The sequence below is a fragment of the Ammodytes marinus genome (assembly GCF_949987685.1).
Source record: "Ammodytes marinus genome assembly, chromosome: 18".
Taxonomy (NCBI): Eukaryota; Metazoa; Chordata; class Actinopteri; order Uranoscopiformes; family Ammodytidae; genus Ammodytes; species Ammodytes marinus.
The window spans coordinates 9,387,642-9,412,696 of NC_137222.1; the positions used below are offsets into that span (position 1 = coordinate 9,387,642).

The window sequence follows — 25,055 nt, forward strand, 5'->3', positions numbered from 1 at the left end:
TATTACCAAATCAGGCCCGTAGGTACAGCGCTACATATTTAAAATGTAATTCACAGCACAGGTAGGGAGCTGATATCTTTCCCCTTTCAGTACAGGCTCAGAGAATCAATGCAGATATGGATGAAATTTATTCACAAATATTAAGAGGTGTTTTGGATTTAGAAATTATGTAATTGAAATTAATTGAAAATACACGTTTTTGTGTATAAAACTGTATAGAAATATAACATGCAGAGTCCAGCAGGAGCTTTGGTAGCTCTATGCTATCCTGGTCACATTCCTGAGCTGTGCATTCACAGCTATATTTACTTGGCTCAGAGTCTAAACATGCTGCAGTGTCTCCCTGCATAGATCCACCGTGCCACTGGATCTTTGGCACCAGACGTTGCTGTTAATACTCCCATAATGCCAATGTTACTGGGGCTTATCAGCCACTAATCCACAGAAATCTACCGCCTCAGCTATTTTGGTTTAAAAAGAATTCCATATTAACCAGGATTGACCTCTGTATATATTTGCTGTTTGGAACAGAATTTGGTTGAGACTTTATGTCACTATTTTATCTCCTCAATTTTAAAAGTTAGAACACTTGCAATATATGCTTTAATGTCACCATTACACTCTCCACCTTTAATGAAACAGATTAGTCGATATTTTGAAAAGATTTTGTTATTAGGGGTATCCCTATTCTGAAGCAGGGTGTAATCATGGCTTTGAAGCTACACTGACGTCATGCCCTCTGGATTTTTTCTTCTGTAAAGTTGTCAGGTTTAGCAATCTGTGAGAAGCTTACACTATAATTTGAAGATCGTACACATGATCCTTGATTGTATTGGTTGATTCAGGTATTTGTAGGATCTGTATTATTTGTACACCGCAGTCTGGCGAAGTTTGGACACTGAATTTAGACCTTGATGTTGGGAAGTAAAATTTACAAAAAATTTAATCCAACATTTAAATAAAAACATAAAATATGAGATTCACAAGATTTAAGATCCCTGTTAACAGCATTAGTAACGGACATGAATTTCATTCAAAACATCTGGTTAAGGCCCTTTTTAATACCACATAAACTTTATACTTGTTTTATGTCCAAACAGACTATAAAAACCAATAGGGGTGATAAATGGAACGTTTTTACTTTATTAGCACTACATAACAATAATTCCAAATGATGTACTATACTGTAATTGAGTGTGTTTGCTTGGAGTCTGATGGTGCTGATTTAAACGTCACAAAAAGGATCAAACGGGCGTCTGCACACAGAATCCTATTTCACTTTTAGTTAATAGGTTGAGAACGTTTCTGAATAGCCCACAATCAAACACATTTGGTAGGGAAATGCAAATATTTAAGAGTTTTGTAAATTCAATTTAAGATTTGACTTTAATTACACACTGTGGTAATATGAAGGTTTGGTGTTTGACAACATGTACACCAGGACTATCCCAGACAAGTATTTATAAGGACTATAACCACCACAAAGTATGCGATTTTCCATTTTATTGACGGATAATCACAAGACACCTAACGTGACCAGCCGGTACCAGGGTACTTATTGGGGAACTTAAAGTGCCATCAGTGTAATTACAGCATGTAATGTAGTTGGATTTTTTTTTCTCCAACTACAACAGGTACGTTTACCAATCATAAGCTCAAGTCAAACTGAATACCTCATCTGACCTGGGCCTTGTCCATAATCCACTTTCATTTATAGTTACTTTAATTTCTCGCTCCCATAACAGTTAAACGACTTGAAAAGGATATCACAAAGGGTTGGAAAATCCAGTGGGATAAGGGCAGTTTGAAAAGAAGATTTTGAATTTGAATAATTTCAATTGAGACAACTACAGACATTTTACTGATTCCAAATTGTTAATTCTTTACACCGCAAGTGTCAGCATAGTGTTGTAAACAGGTATTGATGTGCTGTCAAATAGTGATACTGTATATGTTCATGTATCCCCCCCCCCTTTTTAATCTCTCATGTGGTTTTCTGGGGGTTGAACATTTTCAGAAACATCAAAACATGTCATCATGATTGATAGCAGTGAAGACTTAGTGTGAAACAGTCGTCAACACCAGTTTGCTTTACCAGAATTCATGGCTGTCGTCATGTCTCTTCATTCCACGCCACTATGCCATGTGTAGCACCTCCATATGTTGAAAATAGACTGAAATATACTACAACAAATAAACATAGTGAAACATTATCTGTAGACGGAGTTTTGGTGATTTTTTTTTTTGGTTTTTTTAGAACCCAGGCTGGCTATCATTAAATCTTGCGGATTTAAACACGTTTGGGTGTAATTAATGTTCAAGCTAAGTGAACATGTGGCCTATGATATCTTTGTGTATCTTCTTTGACCAATGGGGGGGGGGGGGGGAGCCATTGGTGACATTAAAAAGGAACAATATTAGGGGCGGATATGAATTTAGTTATACCCCAAATTCAGGCAGCACAACACATTTGCTGAAACCAGCAGTGAGTAATGCATTTGTATGCAAGATGCTTGCTGTGGGAAAAGCCGAAAGACCAAGTTTCAGCAAATAGGAAAAATTAACTACTTTAACTGTTGATTGAGATTCAAGAGCTCAAACTGAAATACCACCAAAAGGACAGTGATGATGGATGTATGCCAATCAAGTCTTCTGCTGCTGGGACAGAACTTAAAAATATTGAAAGGTATTACAAACCTTCAATGCTGACACCAGAGTAGCTGTTGACTTAGTAGGTGTGTCAAGTTAATATTAAAAGGTTTCTCAGGATTGCTTTCTATAAAAACCTTAGCATACCTCCGCTCTGGTGATGCCCCACATCCAGATCAAGTCTATCAGATAAGACTAAGTCCATTCTCCCTAATCCATGCAAAGCAAATGTTTTTCATTGTTCATGTCGGGTCGCACTGTAATGGTGAGGGTGTGTCGACTTCCTCTGCAGAGGCAAGGCTTTTATATGGAGTAAAACTTTGAAGACTAAATGGATTTTAAAATTAAAAATGTTAGTATATAGCCTCTTTGAAGTATCAGGATGAGGAATGACACTGAGCTGCATAATCCCTGTGAGTGACTTACAAGACTAAAGGTGGAAAGAGAATGAAAGAGGAGCTACTGAGGCAGTTGGGTAATTAAAGGTTCTGAGCTCTGGATGGCTTGGGTGTTATTTGTCGTGCAATGAGTCGCTGCAATGTTCAAAGCTGTGCTGAGCATTTAAGCTTGAACACCAGCATAAAGTGATCATGTTCAGGACTGTGTGATCTCAGTTAAAGAAGGGGCAAACTATATATTTTGAAATAAATATATTAAATATGAAGATGGAACATTACAGCAAAGAAATGAAGGAAGTGTTGTCACTTGCTTTAGATTGTTTTTCCTATCAGTGGGTTGTTTTTGAAAATGGTAACTTTTACTAGCATAACACATTTTACATCCCAAAGTAAAACTTGGTTATGGATACATGCACTTACATTTATAATGTGTGGACTGAGAAAAGTCCAATCTTTCTTTGCAGACTTATGGTATTATATGACAGGCATCAAATATGAAAACTGGCAACTGAATAAGATGTGAAACAAGACCTAGAGACTACAGGCATGCTAGCTGCATCAGTGGTGCAAAGCTGTTATACTGTTTACATCAGGGGTTCTCAAACTTTTGATAGCTGAGGGCCAATTTAGGAACCCAACATTGGACCGAGGGCCGCCGAAGAAAAAAAATTGAAAAAAACTGAAATTATTTCAATGGCCAGGTTGCGTCATTACAGTCTACATGTATTGGTCTGCATCCAATAATGTATAATTAACACATTTTAATTAATAAATGAAGGGCTAGGTTTAATTTCAACATTGGGGGGGACACATTAAAAGTGGAGGTCTGGAGGTCGTCCACCAGAAAAATTTGAGGTTCGAACACTTCATTTTGTGCATTCTGGTTAATTTTTATGCAGTAATTTGTATCTTCTGTATTTATTTATGGAGGACATGTTAAGGAAAAGACAACTAGCTCCCATTGACACAAATCTAATGGAATATAAATCAGTAAGGCACTGAGGCATTCTGTATTGCATTCAACTATTTATTCTACTTTATTGTTCAAAACTTTCTGCACATTGAAAACACCTTTTGGAGTGTTTTTTTGTAGGACTCACTTCTCATGATGTAGCAGCAGTGTTAACTATTATGACACTATACATTGGAAATTAACAGGGTGGGCTATCAGCAGCCAGCTAACGTTAGCTTGTTAGCTAAACTTTAGACAAAAGAGCATAGAAAGAGTTAGAAACCAGATAATGTTAGCATCCATCCTTAGACACTTGACCTAATCTAATTCACCTTGAAGGTGAGAAAGTGCATCGTATTGGGCTTGACAAGCTCACTATCTAACAACTTACATTGGGACCACTACACTGCCTGCAGCACTGCGGGAGGCTGACCAGCCGTCTGCAACGAGAGGCAGAGGCCAGCCGAACGTAAGTTTAAGATGGTACGGTCCACTGTAGGGGTGTTATTATTAATAATTGGGGAATGAATATAAACAATAAGAAGGGATATTTAAGTGTTTCGACCCCTGTACTGTTTTTACTGTTACGTGGGACGCATCCCCTCCGTGCGTTTAAATAAAAAAATATAATAAAAAGAAAATATATATATTATAATTTCTTTTTATTAAATTTTTTATAATTCATAATTCAATGCGGGCCGCCAGATATGTTTCTGCGGGCCGCCATTGGCCCGCGGGCCGCACTTTGAGAACCACTGGTTTACATTGTTCATCCTCCTTGGTTAGCATTCTAATATTTGCTGATTAGTAAATCACAAAACAAAGTGCTGCTGAGGCTCAAAGTCATTGGGATACATTCAATGGGAACCACATTTGTCTGCACAAAATGGGTGCCAATCCAGCTAACTGATGTTGAGATATATTGACACTGGTGGTGTTGGCTTCAATATAAACATATGTGAATCATCATTATAATTTATGGAAATGGATGTACCAAACGTTATGACAATACAACCAATAACAGTTGAGATATTCAGCCTGGAACAAAGTGGTGGACAGACCAAGAGACTGAAATCTTCAACATTTAGCCATGCTGGCACGACGCAGCTAGCAAGGCGAAAACTTCCATTCAACCAATATCAGTATACAGATGGATTTAATTTGATGTAATGATGTAACAATATAAAAGCATTTGAACTACAGTAGTATAGGTCTGTTGCGTCTGCAGCTCAGCTATACAAAAACTGACAGGGCTAACCTCTGAGATGTTAATATCAGTGATTCTTGAGAAGTGGGACAAAACAGGGTGCAATGTTGAAAAAATACAAACCCTATGTTTAGGCAAATTAAATTGCATGTATGTATCCAACATATACTAAGCTACTGAGCTAAGCTTTGACACAACCTCCCAGCTTTGGTCCTTTTTATCAAAATGGGCTTTTTACCTTGCCATTCCTTATTTTGTGTCAAACACCGTCAGACACCAAACTCACATTAATTTTCCCTCAATTTATGCTAGACCCACGAGATGTATAGTGATCGCAAATATTCACCAAGACTGACAGAGGCCACAAAAAATATTTTCAAAATGATTTTAAGAATCATCCATGACAAAAGAAGATTGTGAGAGTTTCCATAAATACAGTATTAGAAAAAATAACCCCTATTTCTATATTTAATATAATTATAATAACTTGAAAACCACCCAAATATGATGCCTTCACATTCAATGTCAACTCCGTCATTGGCCTCTGTCACCACCGTCAGACAGGAAATCTGACGGAGTTGACATCTGACGGTGTTGACATATTTAACGTTTCTTAAACAAAACAAATGGAGTTTATCTAGTAGCCTTTTGGTTTTACTGTTAATAGGTGCTAGTATGAACTGCTTCAGGATCGAAACATTTCAAATAAATTCTTCAGAAATTGTAAGTCGGTGTTGACATATCATGGTTGTGACGCATGACTTTCAAGATTTGGAATGTATAATATTCTAAAACTACAACACTTATCAGAGCCTGTGTGACTCTAATGTACTCTGCAGAGGTAGAATGTGTCAAGAGGTCCTTCATAGTGACTTCTGCCCCTTATTTTGCCTGATTTTATTACATTTTAATGGATTGTCTGACGGTGGTGACAAAAAGTGTCCTACCACTTGTGTTGTAGAAAAACTGTTTTTATTGATATGGAAGATTATTAAGTGTTGCTTTTGATGAAACAAGCTATTTTTGATAATTAAAGTACATTTTTAATAGGTTTTATTGAATATGAATGATTGAACCCTTCTCTGTGGACACACTGTTTTGGACGTTGTGAGAAGACAGTGTCATATATTTCAGGGGTTTTCAAAGTGTGAGAGAGTGAGCCCCCCCTCAGAGAACAAATTTCAGCGGAGCCCCCCCCCCAAAAAAAAAATATATTTTACAAATTTAAACATGTTTTTGAAACATTCTAAACATTTTTGTGCGTTTTTAAAAACACATTTAATACATTTTAACATCTTAATCCAGTGTTTTAATCCTGCTTCCTTTAAGCATGGATAATACTGACTGAGTGTGCATCGGAGTGAGAAAGATAGGCAGACAGACTTGCCCAAATTATTGACAAGTTAAATGTCATTCACACACCCAGTGTTTTTTCGCTAGTGCCTCCAATGTCCTGGTGGAGGAGAATAGCAGCCAGTGGAGAACCAGACCCTCCTAGGGGGGTCCGGGGGTATGCCCCCCCGGGAGATTTTTTTTCACCTTTTTAAAGTGAAATGCATGAATCTGGTGCACTTTGAGAGGACAATTAAGGAATTTTGTGTGAACAAATAATTTGGAGACACTGGGTCTGATGAATTAGAAGCTATTGAAGAAGGACATATGGATTTTCCATAAAAATATTAATTTAAAATAAACAAAATGTATGCAGGGTCCTCTGGGTTGGGCTTGGTGCTCTTTTTCTTTAACAAGACCTATTTCTCTTTAATTTACTGAATGCATTTAAATGCAGTGAGGGGAACGAAGCAGAAGAACTTGTGTCCAGCTATGCCGTGATCTTAGTATTTTTTTTTTTTTTTAGTTTTTCTTTTTTTTTTCATATTCATCCGCGCCCTTGGGGGGCGCGCCCCACAGTTTGAAAACCGCTGATATATTTGACATAATAATGATAACATTAAATTTAAGGGGATAATTGTGCTCCAGACATTATATTCTTAATCCCTAATAACATCTACAATTTTAAATATTTTCTACTTTTTAAACATAACAGCAGTTAATATTGGAAGACAGCCTTTTGTCCCGCTTCTCAAGAATCACTGATATATCACTCCATTATCTTTAGGATCATATATTTATCCTAACAATGTAAAGTAATTGTTTCAAACGTTTTACACACTGTAGCCACTCGCTACCTATAGGTGCCCACCTCCAAATAGGGGGAGGCCTGAGAGAAATCGATATGCAGTGCAGCAACGTCAGCACACTGTGTGCAGAAAAGGGAAGTGGGGCGAGGTCTCCCTTGTGTGTTTGTGGATTATTGGATTTGGATTATATGAGCAGACAAAATTACCCATTAGGGAAAATTGTAGCAGGCTCTTTAAGAGGAGCTGGTGCTCACACACACTCCCCTCACACAATAGTGTGACCTGAACAGTCCAGCTGGTACATTATGTGCAGTATGGGAGAGACATTTGAGTGACTGTCCGAGCAGCACACTGTTCATAGAAAAAGCCCTAAAGACCTAAAAGATGCACGGGCTGCAGTGGCACATGAAGAGATTGTGAATATGCCAGCAAAGCAAGGCATGATGTGCCCAGGAGCAGCTAATCATCAGTCACTTGAGGATGGTGGTGGGCTGGGGTGAGGTGGGGGGGTGCTTGGGAAAATAACAGAGAATAAGGGTGGCGGCACAGGGAGGGGTGGTTTAGCTATTTTTATCTGGATTCCATGTTGACAGCTGCCATCCTCAAGAGTGTTTGAGAGACTTTCCTGCACTTTCCATCACAGGGGACACAGTGACACTATTTTGTATTTCCGTTATATTTGTTGTATACTATTGTGATTAAAAAAAAAAACACCACACACACCCTGGTTTTCATGCTTTCATAGAGCCCAGTTGTGGAGTGGGTGCTGAAAATCTCAAACTCATCCGCTTCAGCTGAAAGCATTACAGACTTTGGGCTCTCTAACTGCCTGTGTCCCTCTGTAATCTGCCAATGTGTCCATCTTTACCCGAGACATCAAACAGATCTGGTGCTGATCATACCATAGTCATAAACATGTGTGTAATGTCTGTGTTTTCAGACAAGAATACAAAACCAGTTATGGCTACAGACTAGCCCGTAACATATATAGGAGACTATTTGGGGAATGTGGGTATGAATATTTGAGCAGCGGGTGGTTGGGGTCACACTTTATGACCCTGACATTCCTGTGCCACTTCAGAGCGACCAGGACCTTGGCCATCCGTTTTGGTGAGAGGCGCGAGATAAGGGCAGACAGAGTGACAGTGACATGCTCCACACCAGCTATAAGCCGGGGAAAGTAATTCTGTTGATGGTGGCCAAATGCCACAGCAGAGAGACTCTGATACAAGCCTTAGATCCCCATCAACATTCTACCAGAGCCCAATTTAGCTCCCCATGCGAGTCAGTGAATTCTTTAATGAAGATGGAGGAATGGGCTGCATATCAAGAAGGATTTTGCATGAATTAGTGAACCATCTAAACATGGCCTTGGGCATGTAGCCTTGCTATTATTCACCTCTAATTAGACTGTGTTTAGTTTTATCTGTCTAATTTTAGATTTTATTTACTTCTTCATTAAAGAGATATTCAGCATAGTGTTGCCCTGTTTTTGAGTGAATTGAAGACAAGTGCTGTCACAATGTAAGTAAAAAAAGTGCAATTCTTGCTGTACATTAAAGTAAATTAAGAAAATCTGAATCTTGCCATTTCGCTTAAAAAAACGGAATCAGGAAATAATTGTTTGCCCATGTTCAGTTTCATAACAAATACAAAAGAATACACAATCAAGCCAATAATATGAGTGAAATAATGAAAAAAGTTTGATTATACAAATAATCAGTTTAAGAAATATTTATTTCCACTTTTTCATGTAAAAATATACATCAGGGGTGTACTGCAAAAGCATTTCAAAAAGCAAAAAAAAAAAAAAAAAAACATGTTAAAAAGTGTTGGTCTTGTTTCACATTCTACATGAGTTTACAATTTAGACATTTGTTCATGACTGTACTGAACGATACACCTGGATTAAATTTGAGTTCACATAGACACACAACACCAATTCAGAGTGAAAAGTTGAAAAGATTGAAAGTTGAGCTTGACATGTTTAAAAGTGCAGAAACAAAAGCTTTTAAATGCTGAACACAAAATAATTCCGGAATACGAATGTTGTGAATATAGAGAATGATAAGTATGAAAACATTTTCAGAGAAAATCATGGATCTCATGGAATTATTCACTTTTTAATTTAATTCACTTTTATTTGGTTTTCAAAACCATTGTAGAAATTATTTTTTCTCACACTAAGCGGTCTTCTGCTAGGACAGATGTCAATACATGATTCTCCTGTGTCCTGTGTATCAGCTAATATGGCATGCACATTTAATGTGTAAAGTAATCTGTAAAGAATGTACTGCAACCTATAAGCTGCTTTAAAACTACCAGTTTTCTATGAAGATGCTTCAAGTTAATCACTCTTCAAATTAACTTTATTTATACTCCTTTAACTTAAAATGCAAAAAAAAATCTTCCTGCCATCCCCCCCAAACCCTTTCCGACCACCCAGTGTGGCACAACGAGCTTGATTGCAGAAAGAATTTTAGCCGTGGTGACTAGCACATGGTCGTTTAAAAAAATCTAGCTTCTCCAACTGGCAAATGTTTGTTGGCTTCCTCTGGAGAAAGAAAGATAGACAAAGCAGAGATGGAGAGTTTATTGAAAAAGAGTTTGGTGTAATAATATTGTGCCATTACTGATATAATGCATATTGGAATTTGAATATTTCTGTTAACATAATAACAATAAAGTGTCATCAAAGTCTCAGAACAGGGCACTATATGGTCATTTTAAGGTGTTTAAGAGGATATAAAAACAAGCATAGAGCCTGAAAGTTTCATATTAAGAACAACGACATACACACACACACACACACAAATTCTGAGGTTTTTAACCCCCACATTGTGTCTAGTTTGATTTGTCAAATATTGTAAATGAAATGGCAAAATGGTTTTAAATGAATTTTGTGTTTCACATAAGTAAATTAGTTCAGGATTCAGTAAGTTTACCAAAGTGGATTGCTGATGGGCTAGTGATAAACTTATTTAATTTTAATGCTTTTATTTAGGTTTTTACTGTTGTGATGAGCTGATTAATTGTGGTACAAGAGGATAGAGATGTTTTTTTTAAATGTTTTTTATATATTTGTAAGAAACTAAGTAGCCGCTATTGTAATGTTTCTGCAATCCATGAATGTACAGGTAAGCAAAGAAACACAATGAGATAACGCCGAATGTAGTGCATCAGCTGGACACAGAAAAAAATTAAATTAGAAGAGAGAAAGAGCAGTATTATTAAATTATTAGAATGTGTCCAATGGGCTAAGATTGGTCCGTGTGAGAAATTGAGGGATGAGTGGCGGAAAAGGAGAGGCAATGGGGTGGGAATGAAAGTTGAATCGCAAGGGGGCAATTAGAAAGGAAGTGCTACTGGGGCACTCATAATGCATCATCCATGTCATGGACAGCGACTTTCCAAAGGGGGCAGGATTATGCAGTATGTATTGCATTATGTATTGTGTCACCAACACGATTTTATGTATTATTTCTTAATTTTTGTGTTTTGTATTCAATCTTTAAAGTGCCATAAATACATAAATAAATAAAAGTATTTTGACAGCAACACAGCTCGAGCTGACTCTAAATGAATAAAAATAGACAAATAAAAGGAAATGAGTTAGGGTAGAAAGAGGTGAGATTAAATCTGAAAGGTTCCCTGGGGAGCCGAGTTGTGAAAGAAAGATATGAGCTTCAGCGGAGTTCAAGCATCACGAGCACAAAGCACTGTCAGTGAGAAATGTGGGTCTAGTGTCTACTCATGGGTTCACACACAAACACACACACAGATAACACAAACAAACATAAATCCAAACTAAAGGTGTTGACCACACTTACTGGTTTGTAGATCCAAAGGTGTTCCCGGAGAATCCTAAAAAATAAGTTAAAAAAATTATATTAATTTGTTGATTGTATCAATAACAAACTGGTCTGTATGTGTCTGCCTGTGTGCTGTGTATGTAACACAACCTGACAGAAGAGCTTTGCCAAGTAGGGCAATCATAGGTGGAGGGAGAGAGGCTATAGAAAGATGAATTGATAAAGGGGACCATTGGAGGACCTAATGTACTGCAGTGTGCATGTGACTAACAACACCAAGCCATATAAGGCTACAGGAGAGCCAAGGTGAATGGAGACAAAAGGGACTAAAAGTGCCACTGGACTTGGCTGCATTTTGGCAGTAGTAACATAGTCACACCACTACTATGGAACACTCCAGATGTTTGATGACTGGAAATATAAGGTAACTATCATGCCGATAGAAATTAATTGGATGTAAGTTTATGTAACATTTTATTTCATTACTTTATCAATATTAAGTCTGCATTTTAAAGCATCCCAAGGACACTAACATTAAAATAAAAAAATAAAAATCAAGTGCACAAGATAATCCAATACAGGGTAGAGTAGTCATTTACAACCTTGCACCACTTGTTTAACTAAATACAAACTGATCTCAAAGTTGTAGAGAATCTTTGTCACCCTCACTCCATCACTGTAAATCTGTGCTGATGTAGAAAGAATTTCACACCAACTCCACTTGAGCCACTGACCTTGGGGCAATGTTTCACTAAATGCTGGTGAGCAAGGGGATATTTGAAAATGTTAAGGGAAGACAAGATGAGAGAGCGAAAAAGTGGAGGCTACAGTAGTAGTCTCACCTCCTGGCTGCGGCTGTTGGGGCTGTTGTCCAAAGCCTGAGAAGCTGCTGGGCTGACTTCCAAACCCAGGGGCAGGCTGCTGGGCCAGACCCCCGAAGGACGGAGTGCTCTGATTAGCTAGAGCACCGAAGGATGGGGCGCTTTGAGGTGAGCCAAACCTGCAAACATTAGCAGACAAGACCATGTGATAAGGTGTACAGTAGCAAAAAAGAATATGAAAAGGACAACTTCCTTCACAAAATTAACATAAATATATGACACAAAGAGAGCAAAATAGGATACAGGAGAGATGAATGACTATAGTTTATATCTTCCTTGTTTTGATCCCTTCCATTTAAACATGCTAGCAAGGCAGAGGGTGTCAGATGGTATGTGTGTGTGAGGATTGAGAGATGAGTAAAGCCATAATCCCTTTAACAGGACCTACGCTCATTGATTCCCAAGCAAGAGAAAAGGGAGAATAAGCAAAACAGGGAAAGAGAGAGAGGGGGGGAGAGAGAGAAGGCCAGTTTAATCTGTGGGCAGTGCTGAGAGATTATGGGAGAGGAGTAATCTGGTCATTCACTGCGCTTCATAGTATTGGGTTTATGGCCAGGCTCACTGCAACAAAACACATGCACATTGTGGAAACAGAATTGATAACGCTGGAGAAATCATTAGAGTGGAATATGAATATGAAGATGAGGAAGTGATGAAATAATCCCACAACTGTAGTTTAAAATGAAATTTCAGTTGGAGCTAGGCTGATTTGCTGAATGGCAAAACCGTCTCCATTCTGTTTATTTAAAATCATCTCACGAAAGTTAAAAGAGTGTTTATGTGGTGAAGGCTTTCCTACATTTGCTTTATAATTGTGTGTTGGCACACTGAGCGAGAGAAAACAGATGTTCTGATTTCCCCCCTCAAAAAACATCTCCACGCCTCAGGCAAAATCCTGCTGCTCCACCCCGCCCGCCTCCTCTGTATTACACAAATAGCCTGGTGCCTCTGACATTAGCAAATGGTCAGTGGCTGCAACAATGTTACAACCAAAAGTGAACTGTTGGTTTAATGTGTTACAATGTTAAACTACGTCTAATAAGACATCAGTGGAAGTTTTTTGGGTTTCAGCACCGTAGAGGGATTGAGGGATTATGCTAAATAGGTTGTCTTTAATTAAATTAGAACAAGAAGTGAATTTGTTTGAGTTTTACTATTAGAAAACATGATAAATCCAGATGCATTGATACTTTTGCCAAACCCCAATTCACAGCTTTTGGCTATTGACACTGCACTTTTGTACTATGTTAGATAGGATCTTAAGAAATGGTAATAAATAAAACAAAATAGACATGTTTTGTAGCAAAACTTAACACACAGAACATAATTCAGTTTCTTACCCAAATCCTCCCATGTTGGAAGCTGCAGTTCCCTCTCCAAACACTTTACCAGCTGAGGTGGGCATGTTGTTACTGAAGGAAGCGGTTGCGCCAAATGCGGCATTACTACCAAATCCTGGGGAACTGCCAAAGGCGGGGGGACTCCCAAACACTGGAGCACTGCCAAAACCACCTGAACAGGTGGAAATAGAAAAGGTTCTTTAGAACATATACAGGGACTTAACATGATCCTCAGCACCGTTTCTACAAAGAGAAGATAATAAAGGTCTGCTGTTTCTTCTGAAGGATGGTGAACGATTGCTATTTTGCATTGAGTATTCCACCCATGTGAAGGATATTTTTCTCCAATTTTGCGTCGACTCCTGTGTAAATATGACTTCACATCCAGTACAGTTTACATGTGGTCTAAGTCAGGGATGACGCTACCTTAAGAGTATATGCTGTACAACAGCTTTTTTTCCCTCAGATTTTTTTTTCTTTTAAATCACATTTCCAAATAAAAGAGAATAATTTTCCAATTGCATTTTTTTTTTAAAGTCAGTAACTGTGTTTGTGTCTAATTGCATACAATACATTAACAACACACTTATTGAAAGGATGAACACTTCACAGCAACTCAAAGCCTCAGAGGTAGGACTGGCAGCTGAGGAGGGGGTACTGAAATTACAGCCTGGATACCAGCATGCCCCAGTAAATAATTGATTGAGCTAATGTGACAATATTAAATTCCCTGTACTCAGGCCAGTGATAGGGCATTAGTGTGCTGAGTGGGTAGCAAAATCCCAGTGGATCTAAGGGAAAGCTAGAATGACCACTACTACCACAACAACGACTGGTAACTAGGGAGGAAAAGAAAAAAGGTCAATTTACATCTTTAAGTTCAACTACTTGTAATATGTTGAATATACAAGACATAGATCTCTTAATTTGAGTGTTTGTTGTTTCCCAAAATATTGTGTCTTAAATGGATAACACTCTTAAGTGTATGAAATTTGCATCTAATATTAAAATAAATACATCACATCTTTGCAGTGATGAAGCATGACTACAGTACTTTCTGTTCTGCTGGGGCGAGGAGATAAGGGCATTTGCTGTAGCTCAAATGATAAAGGAGAGAGCTTTGTGAAGAGTCGGCTGCTGTATACAATGTGATTATGTATCGGCGCACAAGGATTCTATCACAGCCACCCCACTATCACAGAACCTCACACATCGCCTTAACCAGAGCCCCTAAGCCAGACCTGAAAGTGTTAAAGAACAGAGAAGATCAAACATTACTAATGCAATGCCCTATCCGGTAACAGTGTGTGAGCGTGGAATAATGAAATGCATTAAGTGTAGATTTATTATCTAATACAATGGTTACTGTAAGAACAAGCAAGCATCACTGTCCTAGAGTGGACGAGAGCAACTTGAGGATGAGAGAGTGAATGCTGAATAAAAAAGCAATATAGCAATAAACCTGGTTTTGTTGGAGAAGCAAAGGAGCCAAATCCCTGGGATGCTACAGTCCCTGCATTAGCGGTGAAGGTTCCGCCAGCTTTCTGATCACCGAAGGAAGCCTGTCCAAAACCAAAAGTCTTGGCACCGGTATTCCCAAACAGACCGGTTGCACCTAGAGAAGAAATAGGCAAATATGGTAAAGGTCACTCCACAACAGTAAGTGAACATAGGTTAGAATAAAAAAAATAAAAACAAAAAATCACAAATCTTATTTTTTTTTTAGATAATTCCCTAGCATACCTGGTTGAGTAGACTGCCCGAACCCCCCGGTGGCAGGCGCCGCACCGAATGGGTTCTTGTTGGCGGCTTCTTCACTCGGCTTGCCCCCGAGGCCACCGAAGAACCCACCACCACCAGCTGAGCCCGCCGGATTGGCTGGACCTGAACCAAACAGACCGCCCCCAGACGCTGGCTGCTGTTGTCAGTAAAATTTCAGTTATACAATGTCTCCAGAAGAATGGGAATTTTGTTTTCTCAAGACAATACTATGTACAGCTTTGCTTTATCAATCAAACAGTGGGTGGTACCTGTCCAAATACACTCCCAGTGCTGGCTTGTTGGCCAAACACAGGCGTGGCGGAAGAGACGCCGAAAGCTGTAATAAGAAGGAAAGAAAAAAATTGGTCATTGCACAAAGTCTAGTCTTTTTAGATTCTCTTTCCTCCCCAAGTGTCCTTTAACAGATTAAGCTGACTACGGAAACTCAGAGCCCCTTTAAACTCAGTAGACAGGAGTGACAAGCTGCATCTAACTGCTGAGCTGATAAATTAGCATCAGCTGTCCACAGAGACACAGACATTCCCATACTGCACCGAGAATTTAAAGAATCTTTGGGAATGGGACAACTCCCCTCAAATGTCACTCAGACCGAATCACCGCCCCAAATCTCATCTCCAACCCATTCAGGCTGGCAGTAAAACTAGGGCTGCCCGATTCTCCCTTAAATGTGAATCACGCATAGATATTTGAATCATGATTCTAATTTTTTTTATATGATTAATTGTGCAGCTCTACAGTATACTACATACAACTCGAGATACATCGATCCATTCTTTTTCACTACGATCCGATTCCGATATCTGGGTTCTGGATATCTGCCGATACTGTCCGATATCATAATAATTATACATCCCATCCCTACATACAAGTGTGTCTTCTCTCCTGCAAGATGATTGCCTTTCCAGCAAAAGAAGTGTCACATTTGACAGCTGTCTGACTGGGTTGATATTTTCACACAGCCTTTACTTCCCTCACGGACATAACAATGTAAGGGAACGTCAGAAGTTGTAAGCGTAAACATTGTCAGACACCATCTGACTGTTTGTAGCTGCGTAGCTCTGATGAAATAAATATAACAACGCTTTGAGTGACAGCCACATCTCTGGCAAACTTGTTTTTCACGGCTGACTGGTTTGAAATTGAGAACCTTGTATACCTCATTACTTTGATATCAGGAAGTGTCATTTTCTCATTTACAAATACATAAAGAGTTTTCCAATTACTTAGTTTGCATGCAATAAACGTATAATGAAGCTGCAATGCTAATGGTAATTAGCAAAGACCAGTTTAGCAGCTTTTCCTTTTTAGCCTGCATAACCATAAAGGTGGTGTCTGTAATCCACTCTGACACCCCTATACAATCGTAAGGAGTGTTTCTCAATCAAACTATCTCCATTTAATTGTGTCATAGTAATTTCTGTTCACATTCTCCCAGTTAAACTTCTATGTGTATATCATATCTATAATGTAAGCTCACAAAGCTAATAGTTTTGAACTAGAACCTCAAGTTGTTGGATCATGTAGCTCATAAAAAACAAGGTCCAAGTAAATATAAAGTATCTTTTCGAAAATGTTCCAGGCAGATACCCAATGTCAATTACCCCAGGGTCGCAATTTAGGAAAAATGTAATCGGGATATCCATAATCTTAACAAATCTCTTGCTCGTATAGCGATAAGACCATTATCCACAGACACATTATCCACATTCAATTCTTACCCGTATTTTGCCAGCGAACCAGTAAGTAATCTAGTGCAGACTCACACTCACCCGAGGGCTGTCCAAAGCCGAATCCTGTAGATGAGGATGTGGTGGTGTTACTCCCAAACGCAGCCCCTTGTCCAAATCCGGAGCTCTGGCCGAATCCTGGTGCTGTGCTTTGTCCAAACAGCCCAGAGCCTGTGCTGCTGGCTGTGTTGGCACTGCTTGTGCCAAAGGAGAAGGAGCTGGCATTGGTAGCAGTAGCAGCGCCGAAAAGTCCTCCTCCAGTAGTCGCAGTGTTAGGACTTGCTCCAAACGCTGATTGTCCGAAAGAAAATCCACCGGCTGATCCCGTGTTGCTGGCAGGCTGACCAAAGCCACCCACCTGGCCAAATAGGGATGTTCCAAAACCAGTTTCAGTTTGGTGTGCCGCACCAAAGCCAGCTGAGCCAAAGTCTGTGGTAGCTGTGGCTGAAGGTGTCGAGGGGGCAGAGGGTGCTGCTGATGAAGCTGGAGGTGCCGCAGCAGGTTGCCCAAACACAGTGCTAGAAGCAGCAGTAGTTGTTGTTGTACTGTCAACAGTAGGGGTGGCTTCGGGGGAAACTGTGCTGATGACTGGTATAATTTCAATCGAACTACTGTCTGTTATTGCCGGGGCAGGCTGAGTAAAAATGGAACCTGGTTTGTCAGAACTGGGCACCTGGAATGCTGCTGGAGCTACCTGGGCGACAGGTTCTTCAGCAGCTGAAGTGGGCACAGATTCAGGGGTAGCGGTGGTGCTGTCTGGGGCAGCTTCTATCGTCGGAGCTGCACTGGCTGGCGTAACAGGGGCTGCTTCGATTGGTGGGGCGATGGAGGAGGGAGGGTCTAGGGTAGGGGTTACTGTTACTGGGGGAGGTGTGGGTGTTTGTGTTGGTGTAGGAACTGTTGCCGTGGTTTCTGTGGGGGCTACATTTGCTGCAGGCTCAGGTGTTTCTACAGGACTAGGACTCTCAACGGCTAGGTCGGTGTCAGGTTCTTTTTCAGGGGGCGGAGTGGGTTCTGAAGGTGGAGGGAGAGCTTTGGGTTCCTCCGAAGACTCCGCGGCTGTAAGAAGACTACTGAATGACAAAGATGGTTGTGAGGTAATTGAGCTAGGTTGGGGAACAGAGAAGGCCAGCTTGGGGGTTGACTCGGGAGGCTTGAACAAACTGCCCGACGCCGCTCCCTTAGACAAGTCTGCTACTGTAGAATCTTCTGCAGGTTTTAAGAGAGTACCGAAGCTAAACTGAGCTGCTCCTGTGCCCATACCAAGTCCAGGTTCTCCAAAGGCAAACGAGGCAGCAGTGGTTTTGGTGGCTGCATCTTTAGCTTCTTCTCCTTGGCCCACACGTAGTCCAGAAAAACTGCCAAGAGTTTCTCCTCCAACCGTCTTAGGGGGCTGTGGCTCTACTCCGAAGGCCATCGAGGTGGAAGTGGGTTTGTCTCCAGATGTGTTTGGAGGCGGCGTGGGTGACCCAGTGCCAAAAGCAGGGGAGGGGGACTTAGGGGTGGGGATGGAGAATGGCTCCTCTCCAGACTGGCCAAACATCATCTTGCCATTTGCACCAAACGCAAATTTATTCACATCCTTCCCTGTAGACACAATGAGAGAAAACAAAATGATGACGGCATGTATGTTGGACATCATCCGAAAAATGATACACCAAGTCGTTGTATTGTTTTACCTTGTGACATTGCAGCGGCCGGTGTAACCGCAGCAAAACTGAAGCCCGAAGACCTGCAACAGAAAATATGAGTTACAATGAAACAACAGTGATGAAGCTTTGGGATCCGTAATGTGAGAAATGTCCTAGTGATACAGCATATGGGGGCAGGGTATCATTTGATCAAAACAACTGGAGAATCAGAGTAATAGGGAGCTGTAGGCAACAGTTCTCCTACATCTATACATCCCTCACCTTTGCCGTTAGATTAGGAGTCAGGGGCAGAGGGACACATTCATAAATCAAACCTCAACCATACTGATTTGAAAAAATTAAATGACCCATGATATTGCTCCTACTGTATATTTATTATCTAAAAGCGGGTCAAGTGAACATTTCCATGAATTGATAAAAACATTACATTCATTGTCAAAAATATTCTGATGTATGAATACTCAAAAATGTCCTTGACATTAAAAATGTAACTGTCTTTTAGAAAATAAATCCTGATTGTTATAAAATGATCAGGCTCTCTTTATATTTCAGATTATTTTCATAGGCCTACTCACCCTGATGCGAATGAGAAACCTTTGCTGCTGCTTTGTTCTGCTGAACTAGCAGGAGCCACAGTAACATCAGCTTTGGATTGACCTGAAGGACACAGACATTTATGAAGTCAGTCAAAATCTATTATATAAAAAGGTATCATCTGGCAAAATGAAATGTATGGATTTGGCGTATCTATGGTCAAGTATCACAGGCAATGTTCTAGACTGCAAAAGGCAAATCTGGGCAATAGAGGTAAGAGAAATGTATATATGCACATATATTTAACCAGTGCTTACCAAACATAAAGTTTCCCGGTGGTGGGGTTGTACCTTCAGTGGACATCTTCTGTATACCTTGGGTAGGATTCTGCACAGACAGTTTTAAATATGTAGCTTCATTATACAAAAGACTTAACACAGAAAAAGGCTTTGCATCCTTTATATGTATGAGATTTAAAAAAAAAATATATATATATATTTAGGAGATTTCTTTGAACACACCGATAAGATTACATGGTTCGATAAACCATCTTAAGAAAGATGTAAAGAAAAAGACACCCAAAAAGTGGCTGGGTGTCGGTATGTTTGGCTCATAAAATTGGCCTGGACAGTGACGAAGATTTGTGCGAGGAGATCCCATTTCACCCAACTGCAACTTGTAACATCCACATGGGAAGGAGCTGGGACATTTCTCATCCATGCAGTTAATGGTCTGTCTTCACACACAAAACTGTCAGTAACATGTGAATTTTCGCAAGTTGAATGTTTTGTTAAAGTTGCGAGGAGAAGAACTCGTCGCTGAACTGCATTTCAGTAATAGCATGTACATTGATAAAAAATGCATTGAACAAAATGTATTTGTTGCGGCACCATGCAGTTCTACTTGAAAGATAAGCAAGCTGAGCCAAATGTATATTAAACATTTATTCAAGAAGAAAATTTTACAGTATACAGCGATTTAGCTGTGTGGGTGAACAAATACATGAAAAGATGAATGTCATCTTGGCGAGTTATTGAAAGATCCAGCACTCACTCGCTTGGCTTGGTTGGAAGAAACTGTTGAAAAGGCCTGAGTTGCTGGATCTGGAACTGATGAGCTGAGGAAGAAAGCAAAGTAGAGGAGAAGGTTTTCAGGCATTTCTTTTATTTCTAAAAATACAAAGATCTTGTACTTTTTTGTAATAAGATGTCCACAGCCTTAAATTTGAACTGAGTTGACAAATATTTAATATCTGTTTGTCATCTCTGTAGTTAACCATATTGTTGCACAATCTTCATACTGGTTGCTTGGTTGACAGTAAACTTATAAACTAATGACAGATGTAACTATATCTACTTGTTTTGAAAATGTTGTTCCGGTAAATTAAATTATAAATATTGCTTCTATAATTGACCTTGGAATCATTTGAGAATATGTGTGAACCAATACCCCTGGATTTCACTGGCTGTGCTGTGCATAAGTTGTGTTGCGGCAAGGCATCGATTTTGCTCTGTTGAGATTGATACCTGCAGTGAACACGGAGTGTCTTATTCTGAAAATGTACCGGATGTTTTATTGTTTTGTCTGCGTCTGTGTTCCTCTCTCGATCTGTTCTGTGCTAAATTGATGCGCCGAGCTCCGGTATTCGGCAAAAATAGAAGCTGTGCGTATTTGTTTGCATTTGGCACTGGGCCGCAGGAGCCGCAACGGAGCAGAGAGAGAGAGCACAGCGGAACAAGTGGAAGCTAAAACACTGACTTAAGTGAAATCTCTCAGCTCCGCTGCCGTGGTGGAGCAGAGAAGGACCGGACAGGCAGCTGGTGGGATTCAGCTTTTACTGTTTGTCATAGGAAAGGTATTTTGAAAAGACCACTTTCCTATTCATCTTCCTCTCATAATGCCTGGCTTTGCTTGTTTGTTATTGTGAGCCGTCTTTATTTGCGAAAAGCCCTAAGGAGCGAACAGCCTGCTGACATATCAAGCGCAAAAGTGGAGTGCAGCCCAGTGAGGCAGAAACAGAAAAGTGCATGGCTAAACAAAACAGCGTGATTGCTGGACTGAATAAAGAGCCAAATGAATAACACAGAGAAATGGAAGTAAAGAAGATAATGTCAGGAAAATATACAGGGCACATATAGCGCAGTCTAGGCGTAAAAACTATTTTCTTCAGCATATTGGTTTTTAAATTAAGCGGCAAAAATATAAAGGTTATTGTGTGTGTTTGCCATGCACAAAATAAGGCAGGATATGAAGACACAATTTCTACATCCGATAATTGAGAAGGTAAGACGAAATTAGAAAAATGATTAATGAGAATATTGAAGAGAAGTAATGCTCAAGTAAACAAGCTGCGATGTGAATGTGAGACGTCCTCACTGTTGGCCTCTGCCAGTCGTGTGCGTGCACTGGCTAAGATTAGCCAGAGTCAGTGGCCTGATAAATCTATACCGAGGACACACACTCAAAACAAACACTGGACCCCCTTGAGGACTCATAGTGACAGACTGTCTACTCACTGCATCAGAAATAGATCCAAGTGGACACAGGCATAATTTAACACCATAAATATTACCTAACGTGCTTAACACCAGGAAATACATACATAGGACGGACCAGATGGATAAGATAATCACATTGGCCCTCATTTATCATTCTTGCGTAGACCAGAAAAATGGGTGTACGTACATTTCCACGCAAATCTCGGCATTTATCAATATGGACGTGAGCGTAGGGTACGCTCAAATCCCACGCCAGCTCTCAGCTCGTATACGCAAATTTGAAAACAGCATGGACTCGCAGTGCAGGCTGTGCCGGGTAGCCGATGACTTTGTTGGACAATTATTATAAGATAATACAAATGCAGTGTTTGCTCAGACCGAAATAAAGATATTAATCACTTAAAAATGAGCAGCTTATGGTGTGCAACTGAGTAGGAGAGCTGATTCAATAGTGCACACACCGGCCACTTAGGAGGGCTGCATGGGACTGCGTAAGGGCAGTTGTCTCCGTCTTGGAGCAGCTGGGGGGACACTGAGGCACGGGGGCTGCATTCACTCAAAATGTTAGCCACAGTATTAAATATGTAGTAGGCCTACACTGCTCTTTATGATACAAAAAAATACACGGCACAACATTCAGCTTAACATTTTATTTATTTGACGCACTTTGTAGATGTTAGTTCCTCTTTTAATGTGTCATTAATGCTAAAGCGAGCGATTTATTTCCACCGTTAACCGGCACGTTGTTCCTATCTGCTGGTGGAGCAGGACGGTGGGCGCTCTCACAGCTGATCGCTGCCGGGTAGGCTTGTGCAGCTGACCACTCGTGCCAAGCGCATGCTGTCATACAGTAAAACGCTAAATGTGTTATTTTTAGTTTTTAAAACCCTTTTGAATAGTGCTATCTAAAAGGGCCAATACATTCTAATCATTCAAATCTCTGCAGACGTGTATTTATTTTATGGGGACCATTATCGGACAGTTGGTGCGTCTTTTTCTACTCCACCACTTATATTATGCCCGCAGCCCCGCACCACCAGTTGGTTGCATTTCAGAACAGCAACACGCTTTTTTTAGTGGCGATTTTGAGTCAACACCAACGCTGTTGACCGCAGCAGTTATTTCCTTCCTAACTGCTGCCTTCTGTCGTTCTTTGATGCTGCTTGTAGGCTAATGCTCCGAAATGAAACTCTTTTTTTTTCTACTTTCGCTGTTATTCTGTCAATTTCTACTTCAGGGAAGTGCCGTATTGCGCATATCCATGTCGTAAAACCTCTGGGCGAGGCCTCTAAACTGAGAAAATATAGGGGCGTGATACGCTAGTTTTCATCCGCCGCATTTATCAATAATGGCCTGGCGTACGCTGAGATTGGCGAGATACGCCTGTTTGATAAATCCCACGCGACACCTGGCGTAGGGAGGTATTTGCGCCAGAATCTGCACCAGTTTCCACGCAAAATTGATAAATGAGGGCCAGTGTCACAAGCCCCTTTTACACTGCCAGTGAAAACCGGGAATATTATGGCTTTTTTCCGCCTCGCCCTCCCCTCACTTTACACAAAAACTGTCACTCACTTCAGGAAATTCCATGACATAACATAAATCTTGTTTGATATTTACCTGATGATATTGGACACCTGCACAGGAGGCCCTCTCTCCTTGAGGTCCTGGACATTTATCACCTGAGTAACAGTCTTCAGTGTGGACTCTGTCAAAGTACTGACGATGCCTTCAACGCACACAAACACATGTGTGAGAGATTCACAGACATAGACGTACATACACACACAAACAATGTTTTAAATGGAAAAAAGAACATGGCAGATAGTTGTAATGAACTGAATTGAATGTTTCCATGGCGATTCAAGAATGGTTTGAATCCTACTGAAAATAATGAACAGTTTGGTAAGTGAGTCTCTGGCAAGATGGGACATGGAGCTAACGGTTTCACATTATTCGGCCTGGAAGTCTGTGTCTCCCCCTGGTGAATTACAGTGGGCATGGCAATTCAATATTATGGAAACAGCTTCTTAAATAGAGTGTAGCCCATAATGACAGAACTTCAGGACCATTTAAAAATAAACAAATAAATCATTATTTTCAATTGCAGTCAAAGGCTGGTGACTGCCTTTCTTACCCGTCTTCTGATTGGCCATCTGCCTGCGTAGAGCAGCAGTGGCTGCAGCCTGCTGGGCGCTGATATTGACAGGGGTGGTCCTCTCAGTTGGTGGGGCTCCATGTTTGACTGTCTTTGTGGCAAGAGCAGTGCTATCTGCTCCACAGAGGTTGATCTTATTGGTTGGAACTGAAATATCAATTTAGTGAGCAACATTGATGAAACAAAGCATCTCTACTTGTGTTTTGCAACTGCAATCTGTGTCACATGTGACTTTTAAAAAGGCAGTCATCTCAGGGCTTTATATGTCAAACAAATTCATTTTGCATCACATCTGTAGCAGCCAATAATGTTAAAACAGTTGATAATTTATTAACTGGCAATAATCTAATGATTTTTCCACTTTTAATGTGTTAAAAGCCATTAATGCCGTAACTCACCAATAATGTAATAATACTTTTAGACCAATAACGTAACTCTTGTCCCATAGTGTAAAAAGTTATTGCATCATTGGCTGGTTGTTAGGCCACATGATTGGCATTTAAAAATGTAATAACTGGATAATGTAATAATATACATATATCACTTTAATTAAGTTTGATTTATTTACTACAAAGTATCACACTTCCATGAAATTTACCCTTACTTTTGCAACCAAGTTGTTATGTAATAACTTTATGGGCAAAAAGTGAATAGGTTATTGGTTCAGAAATGTTATTCATTGGCAAGTTAATACATTACTAGTTTTTATTATATTAAAAACTGAAAAATTATTACGTCATCAGCCGTTATAACATTAGTGGCTGCTGCAACATCTTTGACGAACTCTATGGCAGTAGTTCACTGGGTTACTCACCAGGGCTGGCAATGGGGCTGAGTCCAAAGCCCATGCCCTGTACTTGGTGAAGTTTGGTTAAAGGGGTGGACTGGATGGCCCCGAAGCCTGGCTGGATAGAGGGCGTCCTCACCACTGTGGGGTGTCGCGGGGTGGACAATGCTGGAGAGAGGACAGTCATGGGAAGGGGCGCCAACTGTAGTTCCTCCTCCTCCTCTTCCTCCAGCTCTAAGTGAGCCGGGTTTGGCTCCAGGGACTGAGACAGGGACGACGTGGAGCTCACATCGTCCAAGTCCTCGTAGTATTTAGGTGAGAGGAAGGCTGAGCGAGACAGGTTGGCTACAAGGGAATAGACGAAGAAACTGTAGGTCAGCAAAAACAGTGGTATAGCCGCATTATTGTCATTATATTTTTTATAGTGATCATGGTAATATTACATTTTCATTCACTGTTATCATCATATATATTTAACATAATTCTCACATAACAGTTCCACAAACCATGAATTTTGACATGGTATTTGAAGTTGTG

General features: G+C 40.1%; 1 protein-coding gene across 6 annotated transcripts in view; it reads right to left on the reverse strand.

Moving 5' to 3' along the window:
* Positions 1-9,066: 9,066 nt before the first annotated feature.
* The window catches only part of nup214 (nucleoporin 214), a 31,118-nt gene continuing 15,129 nt past the window's right edge, over positions 9,067-25,055 (reverse strand). For 4 of the 6 annotated variants that reach the window (XM_080046195.1, XM_080046194.1, XM_080046192.1 and 1 more), the window contains 15 exons: positions 24,546-24,863; positions 23,711-23,878; positions 23,194-23,302; positions 20,129-20,192; positions 19,393-19,462; positions 19,117-19,198; positions 18,569-18,621; positions 16,932-18,476; positions 15,411-15,478; positions 15,124-15,298; positions 14,843-14,995; positions 13,381-13,552; positions 12,002-12,159; positions 11,178-11,211; positions 9,067-9,901 (listed from right to left, as the gene is read on the reverse strand). In XM_080046195.1, coding sequence (XP_079902321.1) covers positions 9,865-9,901; positions 11,178-11,211; positions 12,002-12,159; positions 13,381-13,552; positions 14,843-14,995; positions 15,124-15,298; positions 15,411-15,478; positions 16,932-18,476; positions 18,569-18,621; positions 19,117-19,198; positions 19,393-19,462; positions 20,129-20,192; positions 23,194-23,302; positions 23,711-23,878; positions 24,546-24,863 — 3,206 coding nt within the window. In that variant the 3' untranslated portion in view covers positions 9,067-9,864. The remainder of the gene's footprint in view (positions 9,902-11,177; positions 11,212-12,001; positions 12,160-13,380; positions 13,553-14,842; positions 14,996-15,123; positions 15,299-15,410; positions 15,479-16,931; positions 18,477-18,568; positions 18,622-19,116; positions 19,199-19,392; positions 19,463-20,128; positions 20,193-23,193; positions 23,303-23,710; positions 23,879-24,545; positions 24,864-25,055) is intronic. The other 2 variants (XM_080046196.1, XM_080046193.1) reach the window with 1 other exon arrangement.